Source organism: Orbicella franksi, chromosome 15 (assembly GCF_964199315.1).
Source record: "Orbicella franksi chromosome 15, jaOrbFran1.1, whole genome shotgun sequence".
Lineage (NCBI taxonomy): Eukaryota > Metazoa > Cnidaria > Anthozoa > Scleractinia > Merulinidae > Orbicella > Orbicella franksi.
Window position 1 is genome coordinate 13,772,180 of NC_138159.1, and position 12,140 is coordinate 13,784,319.

The 12,140-nt window shown below is 39.1% G+C and overlaps 2 protein-coding genes and 1 pseudogene across 2 annotated transcripts in view; all 3 read left to right on the forward strand.

The window, feature by feature from the left end:
- LOC145470029 (uncharacterized) overlaps positions 1-12,140 on the forward strand; it is a 399,370-nt gene that overhangs the window by 11,467 nt on the left and 375,763 nt on the right. The gene's annotated exons all lie outside the window — the stretch shown is intronic.
- LOC145470625 (uncharacterized) lies at positions 7,132-9,246 on the forward strand. Its single transcript, XM_081454429.1, has 3 exons — positions 7,132-7,335; positions 7,503-7,644; positions 7,992-9,246. The coding sequence occupies exons 2-3, from the start codon at positions 7,617-7,619 to the stop codon at positions 8,942-8,944; spliced, it is 981 nt and encodes a 326-aa protein (XP_081310555.1). The 5' UTR covers positions 7,132-7,335; positions 7,503-7,616; the 3' UTR covers positions 8,945-9,246.
- Positions 9,257-11,953, forward strand: LOC145470624 (uncharacterized; annotated as a pseudogene).

Consider the following 12,140-nt stretch of genomic DNA (forward strand, 5'->3'; position numbering starts at 1 on the left):
ATTCCCAGCAAAGACCAATGAATGCGTGGCTCATCAGCAAACGGTAAAACTGCCTTTCAAACAGCTTTATTTTCTTACTACTTCTACAATTAACGCTTCCTTTAGGTAAACCCACATTAAACCATTACTGAACTACAACTGAGAGTCGCTTTTCATACTCAAGATGAAAGAAATCTTTATTTATTTTCGGTCGTTCTATCGACCTCCACTGAGACCGGGGGCCCCTAACGGCATCTGACGTTTGCCGTCCCATTGATGGCCAACATTACCAGCGGTGTTGCCAAAGCGCATGTCACGTCGGTCGTTGAGTTGACTTCCGACAGCAACATTAGGGAGCTTAAGCAAACCACGACGACGACGGCAACGAGAACGTCACCAAACAAAAGGCTTAATGAGCAAAACAATAGCTGTGCACGTGCGTTATAAATCTTTGTACATTTCTTTGCCGTTCCCTTCAAAAAAACAACGTGAAATGACTAACTTCTGCGTCGTCTACGGAACGTGGACGACGACGGCTAATTTTTCGTATTTCGATTTAGAATTGAACGCCGTCGTTGCATATTTATCTTAAACATGTTTTTAGAGCGCTAGCCATCGGCGTACCGAACAGATCTAGACCATCGCGAATTTCGCTTGTAAAATATAAATTCATTTTTCACTAGGCGTCGTCCTCGGCGTGATCGTCTCCGTTGCTTAAGCTCCCTATTCCCGGAGTTGGTTCCCTGTTGGTCAACACTACCAGCGGTGTTTCCAAAGTGCATGTTACGTCGGCCAGGGTCTTCCAGTTCTGAATATTACAATTAGATAATACCAAAGTTTTTCTTGAGCTTTAGGCAGGAGTGGGAGGGGGGACAAGGTGGGGGAGGCGGAAGTCGTTTTTTGTTATTCTAATTTTTTTTTTTTTGTTATATACGAAGCATACATGTCAAAAAGGAACTGTGGAATTCTCCCCTAGTCTTTATCACCGGTGAAACAAGCTTTCCCGCAAAAGGAGCATTGAATTTTGAAAAAAAAAAACATACTGAATTGGCCAAACCGCACATACACAATTGAAAAGATATCAAAAATCGAATTGGCCTACCCCTTGACGGCTTTTTGGAGATCTTCTTTCCTTGTTTAAATTATTGTAACTAATATATAATTTTGCAAGGCAATAGATGATGATTATGATAATGTTGCGGTTCGTTCAGTTTTGCTTGCAAAACAAAGGGCACATTACAGCTGAATTAAATCTACAGTCTTCCTTGAACATTGCCTGCCTTTTGACTACATTTAGGTCAATTAATACAATGAGATTCAGACAATTGCTCTGTGAAAAAGAGGATATTAAAACTGAATAAAACCCAGAGTTTCCTTTGAACATCGGGGGATTTTCAAAGTTGTTTACTTAACAAGGAACCAAACAATAGCCATATGCATCGAAATTAGTGATTGGTACTGCATGTAAATGTCTCGTTTCGCATCTACCTTGTTACATATTAGCATGGGAAATGATTAGCAAGTGTTACTATTCATTGTGTACCTAACAACAAAGTAAATACGATTTCACTTTCAAAAATCCCATATGCATGAAAACGCCCGCTAGCTATAGCAATAAGCTGATGGACATACCGGCCATATGGTTTTCCTGATAAGGTTGAGAAAATGACATCGTCAGACCCAAAGAGATGAAGAAAAAAACAAGGCACTTCATATTCCTTCAAAGGAACGTAATATAAAATTAGTTTAAATCTTCAAGAATACCAGTGAAAATGCTGCTTATAATATTTAACAACTGGCTGATCTATCAATTTGATCAGTGGGTGGGTTATGCATTGCTACAACAGTGGCTAGGGGCGGTGAATCAGAGGCGGATCCAGGAATTCTCTTAGGAGTGGGATTCACCACTAAGGAATGGCGTAACTTACTGGTGAGTTAAACAAATTTTAAAGGCGAGCACGAAGAGAAAGGCCTCATCTCAGGGGGTGCGCATCCCCTGCACTCCGCCCCTGGGAATGGTAAATGCAAGAGTTTGTGAGAAAGTGAGACTGGTGTTTTTCTTTGCAAGCCCGAGACATTTAGACATTTTAAAGTGCGAGACCGAAACTTTAAAGTTCTTTAATTGCGGCCGCGGGACATTCATGATCAGACTCTCTAATTCAGACGAGTTTTGAAAAACCAAACAAAAAAATTCCGCACTTCGAGACTTTTTTAGCGTTGGATAAAATCGAGACTCCAAGACAACTTTATGAAAAATCGAGATTGCGAGACACATAACCGCTAGTGGTTCATGCTGGTCTTCTTTCAACAACCAGAAAAATGTCCTGCCATTGTTTTCGCGTCCTCGCCGACGTTTTTCAGGTTTTTTCCTCGTTTTTAACTCACAGGACAACGAAACTGCCAGCAACACAGGCTTAAACTATGACTTTTCGGTATTAGTTGCAAAACGATGATATAAATCGGTGTTAATTCTTCCCCCTTCTTCGCTACGATACTGTCCCCTAAAGAAATCGTTTTCGAGACAGAAAGGCAAGAGTAACAAGAGACCTTTAAATTTAATTCTGTTTGAGCTCTCCCATAAAATGTATCATGCGGTCTTATTGTATTCTGCGAAACCAAAGGGAGTGAGTTAAAGAAAGAAACTCAAAATTCTCCCAGTTTGCCAACAGCTGGTGGCTTGAAATTGAAGGCACATGTAAAATGTAACAATATATAAAATCTAGTAACAAGAATATTTACTGGTCTAGAATCTTCTCCTTGAATGTCTTCGTTTAAAGTACTCTTCCGAGATCCAAATCTTCTCAACAGCTTAATTTCCTGTGGAGAACTGAATGTTGTTTGTTGTTTTACCTTGATTTAAGTAGGCCTAATAATGCAATTTTTGAATACCAAATTGACAGCTGTAAATTTGTTAAGTCAAATTATTAAAGCTCAAGTTGCAACTGCCAACACCTGCCGGCACTTCTAGAGACCGAAAAATAGTCTATGCCCAGCTACATTTGTCTGGGTTAGGCTTCTTAATATTTACTTAACGAAAATTTTCATCGAGCAGGAAAAACTGAAAATTTGTTCTTATGCCAGAAACTTTAAGAAACCTCAGATTATTCAGAATTAATGTCAATACTATAACAAGCAGTCTTGCATTCCTAATGTCAATTTTAAGGCTAATGCTGTGTGTGAAAATTACGCTCAAAGATTACAGTTGTAAAACAAAAGATGGCAAAGAATGTGAGGAAGTAGGGTCGACTAGGCAAATTTGTGCTCTGTTCTTAGGGGAATTTTTAAATAGCCTTTTAGTTCAGAAATGTTTTCAGTGAAATTTAAGCTCCAAATTAAAAGGACAAAGCATGACGATTCAAAGAAAACTTAAAACACTGCGAAAACTGATATTTTCACACTAAAGTGACATCCAAGCAAACATGTTATTAATACGCACAAATTGGTATCCCAGTAGTACTTAATTATCGTTCATTCAATTGTCTTCAAGCTAAAACTCTTTTGAACACAAACGTGCAAGCAGAAGATAAAAGAAGGCCGTGATTTAGAATTAGAAAAACCTATTTATTCCATACAATTTTAAAAAAGCTAAAAATTGTCATTAGAAATAAAAGAATGGCTGTTAGTCTTAGCTTGATGCTATCCCAATTGGACTTATACGTTTCTTTAAATTTCTATAGTGAACCCAAATTTTCAGTTGTTCTCGCGCGACGAATTTTCTGATTAAAGAAGCCTACTCTAGACAGATGCAGCTGGGCTTGCGCTGTTTTTTTGTTCAATACGTGCAGGTACGTCTTTGGCGACTGTAAACTGAGCTTCAATAATACTTTTTTTTTTTCGATAATGTGATGTTCACAATAGCAACAGAATTTGGGCGGCTCTCATACTGCACAAAGCATCAGATCAAAAATTACAAACAAACCTTAATAAATTCCTTGATGGACGATTTTCAACCACCTTATTGCTTATTCTTATCGTCGAAGCCCAATTTCTTGAAAGTCTCCCATTTTAGTATTTTAAAGAGCCAAGTCGTTATTTTGTTAGCTAAAAAGTGGTTATTTCAGATAACCAATAGTGAACAAATACGTAATAAGTAAAAGCTACAAACAATAGCCTTTTCTGGATCTATGTAAACATTCAACTAATTTTTTCAAATAGTAGTTTTCATTTCAGTAATCATTGAGGCTAATTTTGTAACAAGCAAATTACGATCAACGGGCACAGTTGTTAACAAAAGGCTTTGATGTAGGGCCGGTGTACTAGGCAAGTTCGTCATCTGCTTCTAAAGGAATCATTGTTTCGCTTCGGAAATCAGCTCTTTTGATTAAAATTGAGCTCCGAAATGATGAAACGTGACCATTGAAACAGCTTAACATATAACGAAACGGCAGGTTGTGAAGTTATAGTTACTTTTCAAGCTAATTAATACGATAATTATTGCTCAAATATTAGTATCAAAATATTGCTTAATTATCGTTTATTGTTCTTAAAGTAAGTCTTCCAACTACTCTTCCGAGATTCTCAATAGTTTAGTTACTGTGGAAAACTGAACCCTGCCTGTTGCTTTACCTTGATATAAGGAGGCCGAATAATGACATTGTTAAATACGAAATTGATCGCTGAGAATTTGAAAAGTCATATTATTAAAGCTCAAGTTGCAACTACCCTTCATCAGTGTCACGTTTGAGCACAAAGGATTCTGTACGATCCAAAGCGAAACGGGTGTATGTAGGAAACGGATGTTGGGGATCGGAAGGAGGGTAAGCAATAGGAGAAAACGATTTAAGAATATTTATTTATTATTATTTATTATTATCAACAAGAAGCTTTGAAGCTTCAATGTTTTTAATTAGGAAAATTAACAAAAGCCCAATTGAAAGTGGGCTTTTGTTAATTTTCCTAATTAAAAACATTGAAGCTTTGCTTCAAGCTAGTGAAGAATGTACCCTATTACGTTATCTTGCATCAAAATTAACCGGAATGCCCTTCTAAATGCATCCAGTTGCACACCGAATTGAGAGAAGTTTCGCTACGGAGCAGACGGTTACGTTCTAAAACGGGGTCGATGGGTGAGGAATGAACAATGTTATTCACACCTCGTCACCCACCACCCCTCACCCCACCTTGTAGACTTGCCCTTACGTGGAATTCATGTAAGCTGCCTATGCTGAACTCACTTTGCAAAACGTTAGATGTTCATCGACATATTTGGTTCAGTGGCCGATTTTCACACAGTTCACATTTGCCGGATTGTCTGAGCTGGGACCATCAAACAAAGTAAAGTACTTACACAACTAACGCCATGACAGTTATTCGGACTGGCCAACAGAACGACGAAGTCTTGGAACTTTAAAAGAGAGCAAAGTCTAGAAACTTTGTAAGAAAGAAATTTGACCAGCGTAGTGCGATTTACGAAGAAGCCTTAGTGGTTTTCTGTCTTGCTGCTTACGTTTTGCAAGAAGCGGGCGACTGTTGGAACACTCCAAGGAAATTGATGTCACAGTATGTGTTTTATTCAGAGGTATTGCCATATTAGGTGATAAGAAACGAACGATTCATCTGTAGATCTGGTGGTAAAAGACAGGGGCGATTGTATCCATAAGAACTGCAAGCACACTGGTAAGAAATACAATGGTTAAATCATCTTGTTTATATGCCATGACTTTTCGACAGTTGATCATGAAGTTCGCCTTTGTTATCTTTACCTAGTCTCAGACTAGGATTTTAAGAAATGGTGCGATGAGAGACGGTTATTTTTTAAAGTAGAGTGTACGTGTTTACACGAAATGGCTGTGCTCGAATATTTACGCCAAACATGATGAATGCAACTGTAATCGATTGTTTACTCAAACTTCACGTTTCAAAATGATTTTTTTTTCTTGAGGTTAGGTTCGGCTGTGGGTCTTCCACAAAATTAAAGCTGCCGATATTAAACGAATAATATGTGTTACAGTTGTCACGTACCTCAAGAAAAGAAACATAGGTGGAAGAAAAATCAGAAAATCAGCGTTCTGATTGGCTAATACTCTCGATCCATTTGCCCGTGGGTTGCACGCTGACGTCAGTTTGTTTATTTGTACTTTTTCTCGGCAATTTTTGTCATTAATGTTGATACCTTTGTAAAAACTTAATTCCTATTTTTCTCCCCCTGAAATATGGAAAAATCTAATAATTCTTCCAGGGATGAGGGATATCATTCCTGTGAGTTACCAAATTTTGAGCTTCCTACCGTTTTTAACCGTTTAGTCAGGTTTTTTAGCTGCCATGACGTTAAAGTGTAAAATGGGGTTGACTAGCCTACACGACTCCTACGGTTCGTGACATTTGTACATTTGCCGTTCTCTGTTCGGTCACTCGACCTTTCTTGTCGCTTCACTCGTGTTCATGAAGGGCACTTCATGTTGTGTAACAAGGAGGAATTTTAAGCGAATTTGAGCCGTTAGATCATGCTATGGCAAATTTTTTTAGGTCATAGGTCTGCATGTTATCTGCGTGTCGACTCGTTGAGTTTGACACCTCTGTAATTTGCCATGTGTTTTTGCGTTTTTTAGGCTCATTTCTATTGCAAGATATGCTTTTATGAGTCTCCATGAATTTGCTTCTGAGGGACGAAATATGAAATTTACCGTGACATGTTGCTTACTTGCATTCTATATTGTGACGCCGGGCCCGGCTGTGATTAGAACTGATTGCAAGCACAGTAGGTAGATCCTTATCACGGATATCATATTTGTTCTCGTACGATTTCCTTCGGAGACGCCGTAGCTTTACTTTGAGAAAGCTATACGTTTGTCTAGTGACATTCTTATGTTTCTTGCAGCTATCTGCTCGAGCTTATGTTTCTCTTGCTCGATGTATAGGTTTATTCCTCCTTTGGTTGTTCTGGCACCACATGATTCAAATGTAGCTGTTTACGCGCAAGTCCTGTTGACTCTTTTGCGTGTTTTATATGCCATTGTTCGGCTTAGTTCAGGCAAGACCATGGTTTCGATCCTCCATGTGGATCTCATCAGTTGCCGGTATTTCTAAAATACTCTGTACACTGAAGTTGCTAGCGCAACTCGTACCTCTGTGAGAATGCAAGACATTCTGCCGAAAGAACTATTGGTGGATACATTTATTTCCCTTCATGAAGAAAAATATGTCTCAATTTTATTGTTTCCCTGTTATTGGTAGTTATATTGTCAACAATAAGAATTGCTGTATAAATTGTACTCATCCATTTTATCATCACCCAACTTACTTTAATGTCTTTAAATTCTTTTAACATTGACAGGTGATGCTCTGGCAGATGGTGGGTCCCTTCCCTTTAAACATTTTGATCCATTTGAAGGAGTCAATCAGGATGATCTTGAAAAGGTACTTTTCAGTTGTGAATTCTTTAACTATAAATGAATATTGCTTCTTTGAGGCCACTGAAATATTGAAATTTTATAATATGAAAAAGTATGAGTTTTTAAATAGATTTTTAAATAAATTTTTAACTGATGGTACATGTACATGTAATTCTCTGTAAACACCTGTAGATTTCAACTGAAGAGTTACATAGCCGTGAGGAACAGGCTGTCGAACAGAATGTTTGGCACTGCTGTCAAGAAGTGTGTGATCGCATTGATGAAGCACCAGGGCCACATGGATACATGTCAGCCCATGTGACACCCAGACCAGGTAACCAAGCAAACAAAATGTGCATTTTTTTTTTTTTTGCTTTTTTTTTTTATTCAAAATGTGCATATTGAACATTGAATTCATTTGGACGTGCCACAGATGCTAAAGCTATTTGATCTTAATAATATGTTTTGTAATAATTAATTTGCAACATTTGAAACATTCAAAACTGTTTGTTTAATGTGATGTGTGCTTATTAAATGTACTGCATGGTATTATAATGAAAACATTACCACAATATCGATAGATGTGTAGATTGAATATACTTTAATAGTAAGTCTATGTTTAACTTTTAAACTGTATTAAATTTGCTATGGTAAAATGGCTCTGTTCTTTGATATCCATAGATTTCCAGTTCTTTCAAAACACATCTTACTTGGTACAGTACCACAATGCAGGAACGAGGAAAGACTGTGTTCCAGGCCATAGTTACTTCCACAAGATAGAGCGGTTCATGAGTGAACATTATGAAGAGGGTGAGAACTACAGGGAGTTTCTGAAGTTTTCATGTCAAGGAGAGGTAGGTCGAGTTTGTTCTTTTTGTTCTGAATGGGCTGGACCACCCATGGGAAGATGTCCTAAACCATATCCTGACCATTCTTGCCTTCCGGAGTACCACTACCTTCCTTACCAGCAGACTTCAAATGAAGGGCGTGAGGTAGATGATTGGCAACCAAGAGTGCAGTTAAAGAAACAGCATGCCAGTGGTACAGTGGTTTTAACTGACCCTGAGAGCGTTGCTGCATTTGCGGACAAGTTCATTGTCAAGGCAAAGTTTGTTGTCGATCATCTTCACCATCTTGAAGTGATGGAGTTTAAAAGGAAGAAGAGAATGGAGGAAAAGGCAAGGGAAAGTAGAGAGATAAAAGAAAAGTCATATGAGGATTATCCTTGGGCTGATCTATGTGAGGATGCAGCCAAGCTGAGAAAGCTCCGTGTGCCAGAATTAGATAAATATCTAAAGCACCATGGACTGAAGCAGCATTTCAAGAGCAGCAAGGATGAAAAAGTGAAGGCCATTGTAAGACATTCATGTTTGCATCCGATGGGGAATCCTCTCAGAACTGGTCAAACTGGTGTGAGAGAACAAAATGACAACAGGGGTGATAGCAGTGAAGCAAGTGATCGTATGAATGAAGAGTACGAGAGTGATGACACTGACCCTGAGGAAGATGACTCCAATGATGTCATCCTGGCATTCATTGCTGCAGACGAGGAAGATGGAGACGAGCGGCCAGTTAAAACACGCTCAGGACGAGCAATAACTAGAAAATCTGAAATTGACTTTTCATTCTTTTGAGAAATTTAGATGAGCAAAACAGCTTTCTTTATAGATTTGTAAATATTCACTTGTCAAGTGAAATGTAACAGTTAATATGACATCAAGATATGTGTAGTGCCATTTGAACGTATTAATCTATAAAATACCAGATGTAACTTTTTTTCGAGGTGGCCAAGTTGGGGGGGGGGTCATCCCCCAAAAAATTCCTTTTGAGGGGGGGTCATGCGAAAAAATTGGCAAGCTGGGGGGGGGTCATTCAATTTCCCACTGACACTTCCCCAAATCCCACCAGCCCCCCCTATCCCTTAAAAAATGAACGGTCCCTTAATTATCTTTGTCCGGCTTCGCCAGAGATAGCTATAAGTATGTCTTAGAGAGACGTTCTTATGTTTCTTGCATCAATTTCATCGAGCTTTTTGTTCTTCCAGTTTGTTCGTTCTGGCACTGCAAATGTAGATGTTCACGCGCAGGTCTGTGGACTGATTTGCGTGTTGTTTATGATATTGTGTGGTTTTGTTCAGGTAAAAGCTCTGAATTTTGGAGTTCTTCCTATGATTGTTCATCCAGCTCCACGTTGTGGTCGTTATTGCTTTTATTTGCGATGTTGTCAGGTTTTCTTGAGAGTGTTAGTAGTCCCTCTTTTGTTAGGAGGCTCGTAGACTTGTCGTTCAGGCATTACCGCGGTTTCGATCTTTCTGGATATTAGTGTTTTTTTTTTGTTTGTTTGTTTTTTTTTTTATAATAGTAGTTTTCTCTTAAGTAATTTCATGGCTAATGTTGTCGTATACAGGAAAATTACGATCAACGAGCACAGCTGTGCGCAAAATACCACAAGAAAGGCATTAAGTAGGAAATACTGGGCACGTTTGTCATCTGCTACTAAGGGAATTACTGTTCCGCTTCGGGAATGTCTTGGGAATGTCCGTGGAGGCAGCTTGGCCGAGTGGCCATCGCGAGGACTCGCAATTCAGCGATCCCGGATTCGAGTCTCGCTTTGACCACTACCTGGATTTGTTTTACGGTAGCCCCGAGTTCAAATCCTCGGCCACGCTTGTAAATGGCCAACTGGTTATGTTTAATTTGAATTATTTGTTTCAGTTATTTGCTTGGCCCCACTAGCCTTTGTGCTATAAACACTGCCGATGGTAAATAAATGTTACATTCACATGTCTATCGTGATTCAAATTGAACTCTAAGCTTTTCTTCAAGCCACTTGGCGAGTTTATAATCGTACGTTCCGGTGGCAGATAAAATGGGCCTCATACTTAACGTGGCTTTCTGAGTCTTAGGAAGGCCATAGAGATGTGCAAGCCTGGAACTTTTCGGAGAGAGTGTATTTGCAATTTCCTCAATTGTTACGCTCAATCGCCTTAAATTATATTCTGCGTTCAAGCCTAAATCTACCCAAGGCTCTCTTTAAAGCCCTGAACTGTTTAAAGAAACGCGACGTCATCGTTATTACCAAACCAGGTAAAGGCTCGGGAGTCGTTGTGATGGACAAAACTGAGTATAATCGCCTTCTGAGCGTTACTTCAGTTAACAACACTTCCAAATTTATTCACGTTGATGACAGGCGATCACCTAAACACTATCACCCGCTCCTTGCGCTTCTCTACGGCTTTCCTAAGACCCCCAAAGCCACGTTAAGTATGAGGCCCATTTTATCTGCCACCGGAACGTACAATTATAAGCTCGCCAAGTTGCTCGCAAAAAGGCTGAGACCACTTTCCATAAACGAGTACACAATTACCGATGCCTTTGATTTTACTGATGAAATTCGCAACCTTTCTGTTAATGAAGATGATATTCTGGTCTCCTATGACGTTACAGCTCTCTTCACCAATGTGCCGTTGGATGAGACTACCAACAGCTTGGTCAACAAAGCCTTCGCGGATGATTGATTTAATAAAACCTATGGGCTGAACATGCAAAATATCAGCTTGTTAAGTTACTTGAAATTGCCACAACCAGTGAAGTTTTTCAGTTTGATGGTCAGTTGAAAGAAAACAAAGGGATGGAGTGGCCATGGGCTCCCCTCTTGGCCCCCTAATGGCGAACGTCTTCATGTGCCACCTCGAAGAGAAACTCACATGCGATGGCTTGATGCCTCATCTGTAAAGAAGATACGTTGATGATACTCTTGTAAGAATGCCAAATACTCATGCTACCACTATGTTTCTTACCACCCTGAATGGCCTTCATCCCACTCTAACTTAACGTTCACGATGGAACCTCCTGTAGATGTTAAGATCACTTTCATCGGCAGTGAAATCCTCGAGAATGGAACAAAACCCGAAACTCAAGTCTATAGAAAGTCAATCAATACTGGCTTGCTCTTACATTTTCATAATCATACTGAGAAACGCTATAAAGACTCTTTATTAAAGACAATGCTGCATCGAGCTTATCTTCCACAACAGAGGCTTTTAATGAAAAATGCGCCAAATTGCGCTCCATTTTTAGCGGTCTTGATTACCCGTGGAGTCTTATAGATTCTGTTATTTCCTATTTTGATTCTCGAAACCCTTCAGTAAGCATAGCGGAGAGAAATACTGACGAGAGCAACATAGTCAGAATTAGTCTACCATTCAAAGATCAAGTTTCAGCTAATGCTGTTGTGAGGCAGATGCGTGATCTTAGCAATAACATTGGCCCCACTTTGCGGGCAGTTGTTGCAAGCAAAAAATTAGAGCAAGATCTCAAACCTAAAGTAGCCAAGCCGTCAATTGTCAATCAGCAATGCGTTGTTTATCATTTTGTATGGAATCTGTGTGATGCAGATTATGTCGGCTACACAGCCCGACACCTTTTTCAACGTGTTGCTGAACACAAAAATTCGGCAATCGGCATGCATTTTCATGAAGCGCATGGCAGGAGCGATCTTTTGAATCCCAGAACCATTTCAAGATTCTGAGAAAGTGGCAAGGCAAATTTGATTGTTTAGTGTTTGAAATGCTTTATATCAAGAAATTCAAACCTAATTTGAAGGTTCAAACGGACTCCATACGTGCGAAACGTTTTGTTTAACTTGCAAATTACTTTTATCACTTATTGTTCGTCTTAGTATTTATTGAACCTAGTTTTTATACATTTTTGACTTGATAATGACGTTACGGTAACGTTGAAACGTCGTCGCTTTTAATTCAGTTTTTTAGCCTTTTAAATCTAACAATGCTTTTAAGAAATGTTCTGTCGCAATTTTTTATTGTCAAAC